Source organism: Tenrec ecaudatus, chromosome 6 (genome assembly GCF_050624435.1).
Source record: "Tenrec ecaudatus isolate mTenEca1 chromosome 6, mTenEca1.hap1, whole genome shotgun sequence".
NCBI lineage: Eukaryota > Metazoa > Chordata > Mammalia > Afrosoricida > Tenrecidae > Tenrec > Tenrec ecaudatus.
The window spans coordinates 86,945,006-86,962,027 of record NC_134535.1 but is presented as its reverse complement, the minus strand read 5'-3'; the positions used below and the strand labels follow the sequence as shown (position 1 = coordinate 86,962,027).

Sequence of the window (17,022 nt, the reverse complement as noted above, 5' to 3'; positions counted from 1 at the left end):
CACCCCTGCAGGGGTCCCATAGGACCCTGGTGTGAGACCAGCTCAGGCGCCCACGGAAGGAGGGCTGGTGGGCTCTGTGCCCATCCCGGGATGCCAGTGGAACTTGGGCTTCACCTCGAACTCTTACCGTCTGACCTTTCGGGCCCAGAGGACCGGTGGCACCTTGAGGGCCAGGAGGGCCACGGGGCCCAGGGAAGCCAGGAGCACCAGCAATCCCAGGGGCACCCTGTCGGTGGCAGGAGCAGAGAGAGGAGGGTCAGGAGAGAAGATCGGCCCTTCCCACCTCACCCCGGAGCAAGGAGGTCCAAGGTGACACTCACAGCCGATCCTTTGGCGCCAGGAATGCCGTCAGTTCCAGGGTTGCCCTGACAAAGGGAACAGAACCATTACAAAACAGGCAGCAAGAGGGACCACAGCCACCTCCAGCCCCCAGAGGGCCCCAGGACCATCTCTGGGATGCTGTTTCCAGTTGTTACCCAGCAAGGCCTGGGGGTGGAGGGAGCTGTGTCTTGGTAGACAGTGGGGATGGGAGTCGGGACGGAATGGAGGTTTGGAGATGCGGCTCTGGGTCCCTTATAGTGAAGCATGGTCCCCCGAGTTCCAAGACCAGGGGCCCACAGACCCTATGATCTTCCAGCTAAAAGGTAACTGTACTTACAGAGGCACCGGCAGGTCCGGGGGAGCCAGGAGTACCAGATTCACCACGGGGACCCTGAGCGCCTTCAGGGCCACGAGCACCAGTGGGGCCAGCTTCACCCTGGGGGTGCACAGGGAGATGGGCACTGAGGGGATGGGGCAGAGTCCGCACCCCTAGAGGCTCGGCAGCACTGGAGAGCTAGCTGCATGCCTCTGTCACAGGATGCCCTGCGCTGGTGGGTTACAGGGCGCGCGCACAGCTCACACAGAGGCCGCGCAACTACGTTTGTCCCTACCTGGCCGGCCACTTAGCGGATGGCCCGCTACACCTGCCTTCTCTGCCACTCACGCCACGCCACCCTGCAAGCAGTTGGTGGGTGCTGTCAGCCAGGCCGCAGCCAGCAGGGCTCTTGTGGCCCAGCGTGGTGGGACACCCGCCGTGTAAGCGGCTCAGAGGGACAGAGCCCTCTGGTTCCCGGCCTGTTTTACTGAGGAAACAGAGGCCCCCGCCAGAGCAGAACTTCCAGGCACCTCTCCATCTGCGTCTCACACCCAGGCCCAGGGCACACCGGGCTTGCCCAAGGGCGGCTGCTGTGTGCGCCAGGCCGAACCGTGGCCAGGGTGGCCAGGGAGGGGAGGTGGGCCCTGGGCTTTTCTCTTCCCCGCGTCCGTCCGCCAGCCCCTGCGCCGCCTTCCATTCCCTTTACACAGCCTCGGCTTTCACTTTCGGAGTTTCCTCCTGAGACCCAGGCCCTATGGACTCTGCCAGCCTGCCCGGCATCCCTGGCGGAGGCCCCGCGGACCTGGGGAAGGTGGGGGCTGTGCCTCTGCAGCTTGCTTCTGCGCACATTCCTGACCCACGTTCCTCGGCATGGTTATTTTCTAAAGGTCAGGCCCCCTCACCTTCCGCTGTCCCCACTCACAATGGGTCTCCTTCACCCGGCTCCCAGGGGCCTCAGACACTGTCTGGTTGCCATGGAAACACCCCAGAAGAGGGGGGGGGGACAGCAACCTGATGCCAGTGACCACCTGGAGGCTCCTTATTCATCTTAGTGTCAGAGAATTCCGGGGACATTCACATCGGAATCCCTCTGGGGCCATAGGGGCCGTTCCCTGACCTAGCTGGCCTCTTACTGGCCTCTGTGAATCTCCAGGGGAATTCAATTAAGACCCCAAATGAAGCAGAAACAAGCAGGGGCTGTGGTTTGACCCTGAGCCTCTGCTCCTGGCCTGCTCCACTCAGATACGCAACTTTGGCCCCACAATCACTGACTTGCATGCCTTCCCCCTTGGGCTCCTGGTCGTCCCCCCTTTTCCCTTCCCCCACCCCAGTGGCTTCCATCTGCTCCCATCCCCACTTGAAAGTCTGTCACTTTTCAGAGTCCTGGTGACTGGGACACTCCCGGCTTTGTGTTCCCCATCATCGGTGGAGAGCAGGCTGCACTGGGGGGGCTGGGAGATGCCTCCAAGGGAAGAGGGTCTAATCAAAGGCATTTGGGGACCGGGGGACTCGGGCTTCAGGGTTCCAGCAACGGGACACTGTACCTTAGCACCAGGAGCACCGGGAAAGCCAGGGCCACCAGCAGGACCCACGGGACCCTGAGAAAAGAGGGGATGAGAAGTGAGCCTAGGACTTGGAGGAGTCACTCAGCCGCCTGGGGGAGCCCCACCTAGGGGAGCCCCACCCGCCCCGTGCTGGTTGCATCCGACAGCACAGGCTGCATCCCCGGAAGCTCAGAGAGGCGTCTGGCTTCCCTAGCGGTAGAAGGGGCCCCTCCTAGAACTTTCTGAGCATGAGCAGGGTAAGAATCAGATGTTTCTTTCATCTCCCTCTGTGGTCCAGTAGCTGGGTTCCCCCAAAAACCTGCAGAAGGGGAAATGAGCTTACCGGAGGGCCTGCGGGGCCTGGCTGACCATCATTGCCTCGGGCACCCTGTGAACAAGCAGAGGGACAGAGCCTGTGAGCAGCCACTCCCTGCCCCACGGGCCCCTCTTCCCAGCCCATGTGGGGGACACGGCAAAGGGCTGTCCCAGCAGAGCATGGAGCCAGCGGTGCTGAGGACGCCCTCGGGCCCAGGATCCCCCCAGGAGCTCTGTGTGGTGGGAGTTACGGTGGGCAAGGGCTTGTGGTGGGTTCATCTCAGTCAGGTTCATTCGACGCCTGGGACCCCGAGGGAGTCAGGGGAGCTCTGCGCCCCACAGGGTTTGCAGTGGCTGAGGGTCCAGAAACAGACCGGGGTGCCCTCAAACCTCCAATGCTCGCTTAGCGACCCCCAAGGTGTGACGGCTTTCGCCCCCCAGGGACGCCTTCATGAAGCTCCCAGGCAGGCTAAGTCACCATTCTTTCAACTTCCGCTTAGACTTCACAGTTCGCCAAAACGTCAGGGGCAACTCCACTAAGAGGAATAAACGGAATCTCCACGCGCAAACCCCGCTCACAGTGGGAAGCCCGCTCGGCGCACCTCTAAGGCCTCAAGTCTAGGCTGTGCCAACAGCCCCCCTATAGCCTGTTCCTGAAGGAAACACAGAGGCCACCAGGATATTGACTGCTGACCCCACAAGAAAATATCATGATGGGCACAGGCACCGCCCCGGCCCAAAAGCTCCCCCCTGCCCTCCCCCACCCCCACACATCAGAGGGATGTTTCCTGAGCCAAGGCTGCCCGCTCCCTAGCTACAGGCCTGTGCTTTGTGGTTCCAAGGTCATAGTACACCCCCCTCCCTACCCCTGTTACTCTCTCAGGGACCCAGGACACTGTATCAAAGGCAGGGAGCTCTCAGGAGATGGACCTGGGACCTGGTGGTGGGGCACTGGTCCCAGCAAGCCAGCTGACCTTTCCCCACTGGGCCTGCCTGCTCACCACTGCCTCTTTTCTGAAAGCTCTGGAGAGGGGGCTCAGGGAGGCAGTGTTCCTGGAAGGTTCTGGAGCACGCTCCTCCCAGGGCTTGCCCGGGGGAGATGCCAGGGTTTGCACAAGCAAGGGGAGCTGCCGTGTGGTGTCTGGGTGGAGGAGCCAGTGCTGGGCTGGCAGCTCCCACTCCCCCTGCTCAAGTCTGGCTCAAGGAAGGAGGCCAGCCAGCCCCGCACTTGGAGCTAGTGAGCCGGGGCCTGCATGTCTCCTTTGGAGAGTCCAGGAGTTAGCTAAGAGGAGTCTGATGGGCGGTAGGAGGAAGAAGGGGCAGAGCAGGACAGCACCAGCAACCTTAGAAGCCTACCCTGCCAGCCTGCAGACTACAGTAGCATCAGGAAGCAGCAAGGGGACTGGAGAAGCAGGGCCGCTGTCCCTGGGGAGGCGGCAGAGCCGGGAACTGCAGGTCCTTTCTACCTTTGCACTGGGTAAGGCCATGGAGTTCTGGCTAGAAAGTTCTGCCAGTCGCCGCAGGCTGGCATTCTGCTCAGCTGTCAAAACAGCCGTGTCACCTGGCAGGCCCAGGCTGTCTAATCCCCTCACACACAGTGACCTGGGGCAAGGCACTTGAGCGGTGCTGGCTGACAAATGAGGGTCGAGGCTGCCTGCTACTGCCCTGATCTGCTTGCGCGGGGGATTTCAGCCAAACAGATTCATTCTCTGGAAAGCAGCTCCACTGAGTGAAGCCATGGATTTGGGCCAGCCCTCCCCTGGGAGCTTGCCTGGGTGGCTGGGCATTCGAAATCCACTGACAGCGTCATCTTTCTTAAGCTCATCTTCCAACGCATTGTCCGCCCAACCAAGCGCCTCTACAAATCCTCTCTTGCAGAAAGGGGCCTGAGCTAATGGCCTCGGCTCACCACCAACAACCCCCAAGGGTCATTTCCCACACCCATGGGAGTCCACCCTTGTCGTCGGAGGTCCCGCTCCTTTGTCTGGGGCGATTTAAGCCAGTGAGTTGTTGCTATAGATCCTGTGAGGTGCTCCCTGTGGGGGAGCAACTGGTGTCACCGTAAGGTCTCATCAGCCACCAGCAATGGCATCGGTGTGCTGCTGGACAAACCAAGAAGAGTCCTGGATTCGGACTCACATCAGCCCAGGGTCTGTTGGCGCACAACTGCGCCCCCTAGCTTTTCCAAGGGCTGAATGATCAGAGCCGATTCCGTGAGCCAAGGCCGTGCTTTGAAGGTTGTCTTGCGGTGGACCCCAAGAGCCAGCGTTCGCCCTTTGAAGCCTCCGTAACTCCAAGCTAAAGCCGATGGCCACACGTTGCTAGGTCACCATGGGAGCAAGCAGAAAGAGCCCAGAGCAGCACGGGGCCGGTGCCGTAGCCACTGCCCACATCTCCACCTGCATTGGCTGGACTGTGCGGGAGGAGGTGGGAGGATGGTCCAGATAAGTCAGTCCTCCCACCTCCTTCGCTGTGCAGACCCAGCCCAGCAGTTCCTGATGGGCGCACACAGAGCCAGTCTTTACTGGGAACACCCCACGCCTGCCATCTACCCCAGGGTTATTCTGAGGTTAACAGAATGTATGGGAGCTGGACAAGGGTGACTCGGGCATTGTCAAGGACTCACCGCAGCACCGGCAGGGCCAGTCCGTCCTCGCTCACCAGGCAGACCCCGGGGACCCTGGAACACAGACAAGGGCGGCGTAAGGACCCAGCATAGCCCCTTTTCCCTGGGGATGGCCAGCGATGGGCAGGCTGGGACAGGTAGCAGGAGTGTGAGGATGGTCCTGACTTGCTGCCTTTTGGACGAGACCAGGACCCTTCGTGCTACACACCAAAGGCTTTTCTACGCCCCCAAAAAGGCCTCAACTTTTGCCCAAGTGTTAAGAATGAAGAGAACTTTCATAATCGAAAACTATTTTAACGTGCTCACGAGGGGAGAACGGGTGGCATTTAGTGCATACAGTTCGCCTTTTGCTCAGAAGCGGGTCAGGTCTTTCAGCCCGGCTCCTGGTTTTCCACAAAGGGAGCACTGGTGGATGCCTACAGGCTGGCCGCCTGGTGGGCATGGGAATCGCGGGTCTGAGGAGCTTGGGTCACACTCACCATGGGACCTGGAGATCCATTCTCACCAGAAGCGCCGTTCTCACCCTGGGAAAAGAAAAAAGACGCCTGTGACCCTGTGCCTAGCCCCCTGGAAACCTCCCAGGAAGGAATGGAGACGGGCCCTCCTAGCCAGCACCAATCCACCCACATGCCACTTCACTCCTGACGGGCGGCTGCTGCCCCAAGGCGCCCAGGTCTGCTGTCATCCCACTGCTTTCCTGGGGGCCTAACTCCACCAAGGGCAAGAGCACCTCCCACCTGGAAAAAGAGGCACCCCCCCTGCAGCCCCATGAACTTCACGGTCCTTACCTTAGCACCGGGAGCACCTGCTTCCCCCTTGGCACCGTCTAGACCTGGGTAACCCTAGAGGGTAGAGAGAGCATTCAGTCACGACTCTGGGGACCCTGAATTGAAAGTAGCACACCAGCCATTGGCTGGTTTTCTCTGCCGGAGGCAGTCCCCATCCACCCAACACCCCACCAGGACACTTACCCTGTGACCTTTGACACCTGGAAGGCCTGGGGTTCCTGGGAAGCCACGAGCACCCTACAACCACAAAAGGAAATGGTTAGGGCCCAGAGTAGAAGAGAACAAAGCCAAAGTTCACCCAGGCTGCTGGCTAGCAGGCCTTTAACGCCAGCTCCCCAGGCCACTGAGGAGCAACTCGTGGACCCCCAACCCCACGCCCGTGCCTAGACGGCTTTCTCACTAAACCCTGGTAAACAAGCCCCTCCCCATCACCCCCGACTAAGCCTCACCCTACCCTCCAACCTGGGGCAACTGAGTAGAAATAAGAGCCGCCGTTCTCCCCAGTGGGCCTGTGTAAGGGATCACAACGGGAAACAGATCTGAAGGGGCCACCGAGCTGTCTAGGACTGTGCTTTTAGCTTTATTGTGCACAGGTCCCACTGAGTTGCTTTCAGCCCAAAGCTACCCCACCCCGTGCGCAGAGAATTCCCTGACACCAGCAGACTGCCCCGTCTCCATCTTTCTTTCTCCTGCCAAGGCGCTGAGTGGGTACGACCCGCTAACCTTCTGGTTAGCAGCCCAGCTCATCGACAATGAGCCTCAAAGTTTCAGAGGTCAACCAATCAAACTGGATGGTTTGGGCCTGAGGCCTGGGGGTGGTGGTGGGGGCGCGCTGGGAAAGGTGGGCCCTTACCTGAGGGCCAGGAAGGCCTCTTTCACCAGATTTCCCCGGTTTTCCAGCTTCACCCTGAAGGGAGATAAGGTGGGTTAGCACCACAGGGCAGACTTGAGAACGGGATGCCTCCTCCCAACCCTCAAGGGCCCTCCTGCCCTTGGGGGGCCATGCTTGCTTCCTTCCAGCACCCACACCCACAGCCAATGGGCAAGCTCCTGTGTCCCCATCCCGCCACCAGCTTCCCCAGGAAGTCTTGGTTTTTTGTCTCCTAGGCTCTGCTGGCTGGGCCAGCTCCCCCACCCGACCTCGACCTCGAGAGACGTGACTGCCTAATGACATTCATCCAAACGCTCGGGGTGCCAGCTCTGGACCTTCTCTTCATTTGCATCCGGTGTAGACATCCCGACTGGGCCCGAGCTTTTTCTAACTCATTTACAATTAAGATAATGTTGGGTTGGCCAAAGTGTCTTTATTTTTTTCCCCTTCTCTACATCTTTTCCCCTTGTGCTTTCCTCTCCCTTCTCTGGTTTCTCCATTTCCTTTCTTGGGGCTGATGAGGTTTTAAATAGTTCCCCCTTCCCCTTTCCATTGGGTCCAAAGCAATCCCCAGGGAAACTGCGAACTAAGTCGCAAGTGACAACACAGCCCGGAGACAGAGGCAGGGTTTACAGCTGGTCGGTGTCACCCCTGGTGGGGCAGCCACTGTGTGTCAAGCCAAAGGAGCACCCACCTCGGGAGCCCCAGCCCCCCATCCCCAGGCAGTCCCTTCCTCAGTTTACTCACATCATCACCAGGTTTTCCGGGGGGGCCAGAAGGACCACGGGGACCCATGGGGCCCTACAGACAAAGGAAGAGTGTTAAGAGATGGCCAGAGGGAGAAGTTTTGTGTGGTGAAAATTGGGGGCTTTTGCAAGCTAGTTCTGAAGGGGGATTCGGTGACCATCCCTGGGGCATCTGGCCCCATTTGTCCCTCCCTCAGAATTCCTCCAGAGCCATGAAGTGAGATGTGAAATGGCTACTGGGCCACAATGCCCTGGAGGAAAGAGCTAGGCCAAGCCCAGAAGGTGCTGGCAACTGGGGGCTGGGGGTCTGAGTGGTGGACCATGAGCGGCTTCTCAGGAGAGGTGCAGGGTCCGGGCAGAGACTCACAGAAACTCCGGGTTCACCAGGTTCACCAGGATTGCCTTGAAAGCCTTGAGGTCCCTAAAAAGGCAAAGTGAGGGCACCACATTGACCCTTCCAACCGGGCATCAGGACTCCCGGCAGACACCCAGGCCACCGCCACCCCTCGAGGGAGAGACGCAGCACTTACGGGAGACCCGGCAGGGCCTGGAGGTCCTCTTGGTCCCATGGGGCCCTGGAGCAGTACAGAAAAGGAGGAGGTTCACTGGGAGTGCTTCACCCCAAGGCATCCCCGGGCCACCTCCCCCCAGCCAATAAGGCCCAGACAAAGGACAAGGAGGTACGCTGTCGCCAGCCCCCCCCCACCCACCCCGGGGCCGCTGCTCCCTCTCATTTCCCACTCCCCACGCCACAATCTCTTTTATGTAGAGGCACATTTCGGACAGAGAGGCTGGTCTGGCTTTCTCCTGGAAAGCCGCCATGTTTACGAAAGCCTGAGTTTCATTTAGCTTGCGCCAAGCAGGCTGCGGGGCTGAGATTTCCTGCTGGACGTCTGGTGGACGCTGGAGCACAGTCGCCCCTGTCTGCGTTCTTCAGTTCTTGTTCCAAGAGCAATAGCCACTGGCCATGCAGCAGATCGGCCTGTGTGCATCTGTCCCCCCGCCCCCTCCTCATTCTTCACGGCTGCAGTGCGCCGTTAAAACCGGCACCCGGCACCATTAAAAGCCAACGGTGTTGAGCTGGCTAACGGGGAGATTACACAGCTGCCGCCGACGAGCTGCTCCTCGGAGCCATTATCTCTAAGGCAGAGGCTGTCTGAGCTCTCTGGCTCTGCTGAGGGCCCTCCTGGAAAGGGTTGATAGCCTTGCTCACCATTGGCCCTTGCATAACTCCCATCTGGGCTCCTCCAGCCTTCTCATCGAAGCCTCCAGCCATCTGGGCAGCAAAGTTCTGTAAATAGACCACACACCGTCAGGTGCTGGAGAGGCTCTAGACCATTCCCTGTATCTCGACAGGAAGAACACCACGGAGATGGACGAGAACTGCTGGAGACTAGCTTAGCATCCATCAGAATGACCAATCACCCTAAGATAAAGGCATGCGTGATCTGATGAGAGTGGCTCATTCAGTTCCCGGGAAGATGAAGGATTATTCAGAGGACCACCCGTTTCATAGGTCTGTTGTTTGTTTGTTTTCTTTAATTCTAAAGCATTGAACCCATTCTTTTTTTTTTTTTGAACCCATTCTTTAACATACACGGAGACACGTTACTGACGCCACTTGTAAAGGTGACCCACCTCTACACACAAGACTTGGCTGCCCAGCAAAGGACTAAATAAAAGCAGCCATCTTAAAATGTTTCACCAAAGAATGCAGCAGGTATCTGTGAGTCCGTTTAAATTCAAGAATTGAAAACCCAGAAAACACCAGCGCGGCAGACCTGCAAAAACTGGGCAATCTTGCAGTTTGCTGATGGGGTGGATTCCAAAAAGGCCTTTAGTCACACACACCTCCACTCTGTGGGGCTCTTTCATGAGAAGGAATAATTGCCTGGAATGTACTTGGCCAGGGCCGAGGGGAAATGTCTTCCAAGGACAGTGGTCACTCTACTTCCAGAGAAACACAAGTGCCCAGTCATCCTCTCCGCCTGACCACCTCCCCTGCCACCCCCACCAACCAAACAGTCCAGACACCAGGGAGCCAGGTAACTGAAGACCTTTTTCTCAGAACTGCACTGAGTAATAATAATTTTTTAAAAGTCCATTCCTTAGCACCATACCTCTCATGCCTAATATGTGATTCCACTAAATTACAGGCCTGGGAGAGAAGCCTCGGGAGAGGCTATGTACACACTGCTGGCCGCCCTGGGAGGCAGCCAGGTAAGCCCAAACAGCAATTTATTTACAGGCCACATCCCTGGAGGAGCAGCCTGAAGGAAGGGGAAGTAAGGATACTCACTCCACCAAGACCAGGGGGGCCAGGGGGGCCAGGAGGACCAGGGGGGCCAGGGTTTCCAGGGGTCCCAGGCTCTCCATCTCTGCCACGAGGTCCAGGGGCACCCTTGGCAGAAAAAGGAAAAGGCATCCGTGAGCAACAGCAGTTCAAAACATAAGACGCATCTGGCCACAGGCTGCCCTCGGGCAGGTAGTCAGGCATGTGGCGGAGCCTCGGAGGACCTGGGAAACGCTCAGGGGTCCTGCTTCTCGACTCACTTTTTCGCCTTTGTCACCACGATCACCTCGGGGGCCTTGTTCACCTGCAGGTCCCTGGAGGTGAAGAAAATGGTGAGGCTGTAGCCAGGCTCTGCAGGTCAGTCACAATTAGAGGCGATAAGGAAGTGACGGTGAAGGTGAAGGGTTCCTCCCTACTTCTTACCTGGGGCCCAGGAGGTCCTTTGGGTCCTACAACCTGTAGCAGAGAGACCCACAGGAAGGCAGGTTAGACAGGAGCACGGGGAAAGAGCCCGTTTTGAGCAGCAGATGCAACATAGCGTGAGAGTAAACTGCACTTACATCCTTGATGTCTCCAGGTTCACCTTTCTGTCCCTGAAATGGGAAACAAGATTGGGATTCCATTAGGTAAATCCACTAAGCCCAGGGACAAAACCCTGTCCAGTAGCCCCCATGTGGCAGTGCCCTCTTCAACAGCCAGCTCCCCAAATCTAAAGAATTCTCCCGGGGAATGACAGGCAGGGTTAACCTGGCACAGCCTCTGAGGAAGGGATGATAAAGGCAAAAGCAAAGAGCCTCACCTTTGGTCCTGGGTGCCCTGCAGAGGGGGAAAAAAAATGGAGAGAGAGAGAGAAGGAAAAGGTAAGATCCATGAATAAGAACAAGCTCTTTTCACACCAATGCTCTTCAGGAACCCGATAAGAAAAGGACACATGGGAGCAAAGGATGGGGCAGCTTCCTGATACTGGTGCCCCTCTGAACCCCTGTGTTGGGGTGTTAGGGTCCCTGAGGCCCTGAGGGTATTGAGATTCCCATGAGGAGTGGAGGTGACCCAGACTTGATTATTCGAGTTAGTCTCCAGCAATCGACATGCAAACAACTGAAGCAAGGGAGAAGCTGAAGAGCCCAGCCCCAGTCAACTGCAGAGAAGGGAACCCAGCAAGCACCCACCACAGGCAGAAGAGTCATTCTCTCTGGTTCCCAAACCAACCAAGCAGGAAGCCCCTCTGGAGCCCCAGCCCCTCCCAGATCAAGAGTTAGGTATTTAGAAAGGTCTTACGTTAGAGCTGGGTCTCCTTGGAGCAAGCACAAAAAAACAGCAGGGCACAGGAGTTACAAAAAGCACTATAGCCATCCCGGCCAACACCCCCCCCTCCCAAACAATGGCCCTCCCCACCTGCAGCAGCCAAATGGCAAAGGCAATCCCCTCTTTACCCACAAGGCTCCTCAAAAGTGATCTAGGGGCCTGACTCATGAAAACAGCTCCCCAGAGGATGCCCGTGTGGTAAAGTGTAAGGAAAGGCAGCTTCTCATTTCCCTTTACCTGTGTTCTCTAACTTCAACAGAGCCAGCACCCCCCAGGACCCCTAGACACATGTCTCCACCCACTTTGTATGGGGGTGTTTGGGGGTGGGGGTGGCGAGCATGAGTTTGGGTGCTGGGGAAGGGTCACCTGCACCTCACCCACCAGCATTATTTGCAGTTGGAAGTGCAAAACCTGTCCCAGCCCATCTCCACCCTCACCAGGAGAGCCCCGTTCTGCTATGATTAACAGGCTTCATAACTGGCTGGCAGTGCCAACAGGGGAAACTACCGTCAGTGTTCCCAACTTCAAGGAGGGAACCAGACCCCTCTGGCTCTCCACCAGCTGCCAAAGATGTCTCCATGCTGAAAAGCTTATCTTTGGAAGCCTTCTTGGAAGAAGAAAGGGCGTGGAGACAGGGAGTGGGGATTAATTTGTAGTTTGGCCAAACCTGCAGAGTATTTAATCTCGTTTGTGGCGCTAGTAATTTGCAGAGATGATTCCGAAGAGGATATTATCGTGGAATCGCATCTGTCCTGCCAAGTGTCTTAGAGCCACATGTGTCAGGGAGGAAGGAAGGCGGGGAGACACACAATCCCTGAGTCAGGACCCATGTAATGATCCATGCTCACTCCGTCCCAGGCTGCACTGGGAGGGTAGGTATGTAGGCAAATGAGAAGTGCCCTTTCCTTCTGCCCGAGCTGCTGGGGTCCCATGGATGGCCTGCCCCTCCGCTTTGCCGAGAGGGCCTGCATCCATGGGCGAGCCTTTGCTGCACCCACAGTAATTTATTTATGTGGACCAGGAAATAAATAAATTACGACCACTGGCAGTGGCGAGGTCAGTTGGGCAGATGGGGCAGCACTCTCCGAAGGGGATCTCGGGCCTGAGGCAGTCTTTCACGTCTTCACAGATTATGTCGTCGCAGAGGACTGTCCCCGTGTCACAGACACAGATCCGGCAGGGCTCGGGCTTCCACACATCCTTATCATTATACCTCTGCCCGTCCTGCACACAGCTGCCAGCCTCCTCTGCACCGAGGGCGGGGCAGAGGGAGCAGAGAGCCGAGGGAAGGAGGCAGGAGGGAGCCAGGAGAGAAAAAGAGACAAGTTGCAGTCAACTCGATGTCGTTCCAATGCAGAAGAATGGGTTTGGACCACATTCACTGCCATCAAGTCAATTAAACAATTCACTGCCATCAACAAATTCACTGCCATCAAGTCAATTCCGACTCACTGTCACACTGTAGGGCAAAGTAGACCTGGCTCTGTGGGTTTCTGAGTCTCTACTTCTTTACAAGAGTAGAAAGCCTCATCTTTCTTCTGAGGAGGGACTGGTGGATTCGAACTGTGGACCTTGCCAGTGACCTCTCTGGGAAAGCATCTATTCTTCCAGAAAGTTGCCCTGGTGTCCTAGTGGGTTGCGCATGGGGCTGCTAACTGCAAGGTTAGCAGTTGGAGAAAGAGGAGGCTTTCTACTCCCATACAAAGTTATGGTCTCAAAATCCCACAGGGGGCAGTTCTCCTCTGTCCTATAAGGGGGTCTGTAAATGAATCCAAATCGACTGGGCAGGAGTGAGTCATTCACTGGTTCTTGTAGTCCACAAATCCTGACTGTATGGCCTGCGCCATGTGGTCAGCTCAGCTGTGAAAAGACTGCCCTAGCATTGACACTGAGGGGGCTGATGTAGCATATTCTCTGTCCCTGTGAGCGTGTGCGCGCGCGCGCGCGCACACACACACACACACACACACACACACACACACCACCCTAGCAGGGGATATTGCAGGGTAAGTGGGAGAGGGCAAGACAGTAGAGGAGGGCACAGAGGCAGCAGAGAGGCCTTCTCTAGTCCGCTTTCCTCTGGGAATCCTCGAAGTCGCCAAAGACGACAGAGTCAACATTCAGAGAGCATGTGGAAAATTCTATGCACAGAAAACTAGACTCTATGAAGAAATGTCTCCACAAGTAGATGTATTAGGGGATGGGGCAGGAGGGGCCCTTGGAATTGAGACCTGGTCTCATTTTGTATGCAAATTTAGGACCAATTCAGGGGAGGTGGGTAGGCCCAAACCATACACAGGAGGCAGAAGGAATCTGGGAAAGAAATGCCTTGGCAAAGCCCCCACCCCATCCCCTGCTGACCTCCTCCTGCTGGAATCCCCCCCCCCCTGCACCCCCGCAGAAACCCCACCTCTGTCTCAATCCAGCACCCTGAGTTGGGGAGCGAAGGGGTCTTTGACCTGCTGGCCCCTGCTAAGATGGGCCAGTCCAGGCCTGACCCCCTCCAAGAATGCGGACTAAGCACAGGACAGACCGGTCCCTCCTCACCAGCGCCCTGCCGGCTGGAATTCACGCTGCAGAGGAAACCTGTGCTGCCCGGAGCGCTGCGAACGTGCCAAGGGGGCTGAAGAGTCCTGCACCACGTGCTAGGGAGGGCCCCAAGCTGGTATCCTCATCAAAAGCCCCAGGAGTGGGGCACCGGCGGGCTAGCAACTGTGACCCTGGGCAGACCAGGTGGGCGGGGAAAGAAACAGACCCGCCCTCTGCTCTTGAAGGAGACGGTGAAAATCTGCAGATAAACGTGTCGTTTGTTTTTTCCTCGTCCTCTAAAAGAAACCCATTTAGCCTTTAGGCAAGATAAACACTGCCGAGGGGAGAGGGCTGTCTCTCGGGGCGTAGGAAGGCTGCTGGGACACACTACCGCTTAGAAAGTTCGGGACTGGGACGGGGGTGGGGGGGTGGGGGAGGGGAGAGGGGGGACTGTGGGGTTGGGTGGGTGGGGGGCGTTCTACGGCTAAGGGTCTCTGGTCTGGCCTAAAGAAGAACGCGCCCTCACCAAGGAGGGCCTTGGGAGGAGAGTGGAAAGTGCTGGAAGGAGGAGGTGCACCCTGACCGCCGATCCGATTTCCCGAGGAGGCTAGCCCGGGATGTGCCGGCGCGAGCGCAGCGCTGGGTGTGAGCGCCTCTCCGACTGAGGCTCTGGACCCGGCCGGGAGGGTGAAAATAGGATTAAATGACGGCCCAGAAAGGGGCCAGCCCTGTTACCCGATCCCTTAGGTGTGGGCGCAGGAGTCCAGCCCCATCATAATTGCTGTTGGAAAACGGCTGCTGATAGCGTCCCGGCGCGCCCGATTGGGTTCCGCTCACTACAGCAGCGCCGCATAAGTGACCCTTTGTGGCAGGCCAATTAAAAAGCTACCTCTTTCGGGGAACTGTTTTGCTTCGCCGCACTCTGCGCAGGGCTGGAGCCCAGGAGGTGGCGGCGGCGGGAGAGCACAGGGGGGCATTGTGGGAGAGGGGGGTCTTGGAGTCCCAGGGAACCCACCTCTCATGAATGGGGCTTTTCTTGAGCGCACAGAGCCTGATTCACGGATCTTCGCGAGGAACCAGTTTAAATAAATACGGGCAGCGTTTCAGCCCCATCTGGAAGCCATCGCTGCCAATCTCCCAACGCAAACAAGCCGCACAAAGGGGGATTGAGGTCTCTCCCTCGATCCGAGGGACACTGTCCGAGGCCAGGGAGGGCTGTGGACTGCAGATGTGAGTCGGAAACACCGCTGCTGCTACGCTTCGCAAACTCAGAAAACTGGAACGGAGGGGCGAGCCGTAACCCGCCGCTACCCATCCCGACTCACTGGGACAGAGTAGAACTGCCCTAGCCACAGGGTTCCCAAGGCTGCAGATCTTTAAAGAGGACCTTTGCCACGTCTTTCTCCGGCTGATTGGTGGGTGAAAACCTGCCGACCTTTTCGGTTAGCAGCTCAGCGCTTAACTACTGCTCCACCAGGATCCCTTTCCCCGGCTCTGGGTCCTGACATTCCTATGCCCACGCAGATTGGGCCCTCTTTGGGCACGCGGGGTGGGGTGGGGATTGGGGGCGATGTCACGGAGGTGGGATTCCTCGGGAGGGCGTCTTCTTCGCACCACCGAGCATCCTGAGCCCAGGGCTGGCGCCCCGGGAGAAGCCCGGCGGCCTCCAGCCCAGTCACTGCCCGGTCAGCAGCACTAGGGAACGGAAAGTCTTCCTGGGCCTGCCACTCTCCAAGCCATCTCTGGGGCAGCCTGGTGGCAGGCGAGAGCTCACGGAGCCATGTCGGTAGAGCGCCTTTGATTCCCCGCCCCCTTCAAGTTTTCCCTGCGATTGATTTACAATCTGTAACATACAAAGACAGGACTGGAATCTTAGGCCTCGGAAACGTGCCCAAACACGTGGGGGGAAAAATCCTCTCTACCTAATACACTTTCCAGGCTTCATTTGTCCTGAATATAATCCCAGACGGTGGGACTTTACTGAAGGAGGCCGTGGAAAGGTGGACCGAACTGTACACACACACACACACACACACACACACACACACACACACGCTGCCCAGGGCTTGGTGAGTCCCAGAGATGTAGAAAAGTAACTCATGGAAGGAGTGGGTGGGGGGATAGGGTAAGAGACCGCCCGCCGGGAGGGGCGCGATTGCTGGGAGTGGGTCTTTGAAGAGCAGGGGCGGGCTGGAACGTGACCGGCTCTTCAGATGGCCACCTTATGTACATATGGAAGTTTGTGGCTCTTTGGTGAGAAGAGCGACTGGGGGAAGCCTCATTGCTAGGGAGGGCTGCACCTTGCCCAGGCCGGCGGGGGACATGGCGCAGGGAATGATCCCAGAGAGGCGCTGAGGTCTTCTAGCGTCCTCCTTCCTTGCGCTGCGACGTCGACCCACCGTGTCGGAGCATCGCTTTGTCTAACTCCCTAGGAGCGGCCCAGCCACTAGCCTCGGGGCACGACTGCGAAGTGCACGAACTCCTGAACGCCTACTCCCAGCAACCCCCCTCCCGCGCGCTCGCGCGCGCTGCCTCTCCTTAAGACCCATAGGCCACGACCTGTTTTGGTGAACTCCAAGTGCCTTGGCTAGGCGAGTTATGCGCGCGTGCGCGTCATCACCAGAGTTGGAGGAGCAAAGCGCGCTTCAGTCTGTACTGAAAACTTCTCGGACGGACACTTTGCACATTCAATATTCTTGCACAACGCAGAGACCTGCAAATGCCTCCAACCGCGACCTGCACGGAGGACCCACGGAGTGTGCCCACATACACACACAGAGACACGCACGCACTCGCAAAACTTCACTCCACGCGCCCCGAGCATCCTGCGGCCAAATCTCCGCAGATATGGTCGCAGGGGCCACTCTAACGGGACTCCAGCGGACACCGGACCGCGAGCAGGCCGGGGGAGAGGACGCTGGGGCGCACGGAAGGGAGGCAGGCAGGAGTGGTGGGGCGACTTACGGGCGTCCTGGCCCTGACAGCGAAGGACAGCGGCGATGAGCAGCGTCAGCAGCACCAGCGTTTGGGGAGCCCCGAGGCGGATCATGGCTCACCGCTGGGCCTGGCGGAGCCGGGCCCGGGCAGAGCGCAGCGAGGCGGCAGGAGCTCGGCGTGGGTCCGGGTCTTTACCGCTTCCTCATGCAGGAGACCTTCGGGGCGCGAGGAGGAGGCGGGAGACCCGGCAGCCCAGCGGCGCTCTGCGTCTTCTCGCCGCCGCGGCGCCCGTTATATGCGCCCAGCCCCGCGCGAGGCTGGCCAGCTCACCCAAACCGCGGGCCGCCCCCGGACCCCTGCCGGGCTGTAACCTGAGACCCCGCCCCCAGAGCCCGCCTGGGCCTTGCCAGAGGCCGCACCTGCCGGGGCTG

The 17,022-nt window shown here is 58.2% G+C and overlaps 1 protein-coding gene across 2 annotated transcripts in view; it reads right to left on the bottom strand.

Annotated features, from left to right (window-relative positions):
* The window catches only part of COL2A1 (collagen type II alpha 1 chain), a 29,105-nt gene extending 12,402 nt beyond the window's left edge, over nucleotides 1–16,703 (bottom strand). The window contains exons 1-21 of one of the 2 annotated variants that reach the window (XM_075553012.1): nucleotides 16,619–16,703; nucleotides 12,166–12,372; nucleotides 10,620–10,636; nucleotides 10,381–10,413; nucleotides 10,244–10,276; nucleotides 10,081–10,134; nucleotides 9,827–9,928; nucleotides 8,741–8,818; nucleotides 8,058–8,102; nucleotides 7,895–7,948; nucleotides 7,529–7,582; nucleotides 6,764–6,817; nucleotides 6,094–6,147; nucleotides 5,911–5,964; nucleotides 5,602–5,646; nucleotides 5,123–5,176; nucleotides 2,525–2,569; nucleotides 2,182–2,235; nucleotides 659–757; nucleotides 321–365; nucleotides 128–226 (exon numbers count right to left, since the gene is read on the bottom strand). In XM_075553012.1, the coding sequence (XP_075409127.1) occupies nucleotides 128–226; nucleotides 321–365; nucleotides 659–757; nucleotides 2,182–2,235; nucleotides 2,525–2,569; nucleotides 5,123–5,176; nucleotides 5,602–5,646; nucleotides 5,911–5,964; nucleotides 6,094–6,147; nucleotides 6,764–6,817; nucleotides 7,529–7,582; nucleotides 7,895–7,948; nucleotides 8,058–8,102; nucleotides 8,741–8,818; nucleotides 9,827–9,928; nucleotides 10,081–10,134; nucleotides 10,244–10,276; nucleotides 10,381–10,413; nucleotides 10,620–10,636; nucleotides 12,166–12,372; nucleotides 16,619–16,703 (1,365 nt within the window). The remainder of the gene's footprint in view (nucleotides 1–127; nucleotides 227–320; nucleotides 366–658; nucleotides 758–2,181; nucleotides 2,236–2,524; nucleotides 2,570–5,122; nucleotides 5,177–5,601; nucleotides 5,647–5,910; nucleotides 5,965–6,093; nucleotides 6,148–6,763; nucleotides 6,818–7,528; nucleotides 7,583–7,894; nucleotides 7,949–8,057; nucleotides 8,103–8,740; nucleotides 8,819–9,826; nucleotides 9,929–10,080; nucleotides 10,135–10,243; nucleotides 10,277–10,380; nucleotides 10,414–10,619; nucleotides 10,637–12,165; nucleotides 12,373–16,618) is intronic. The other variant, XM_075553013.1, reaches the window with a different exon arrangement.
* Between the last annotated feature and the right edge of the window lie 319 nt (nucleotides 16,704–17,022).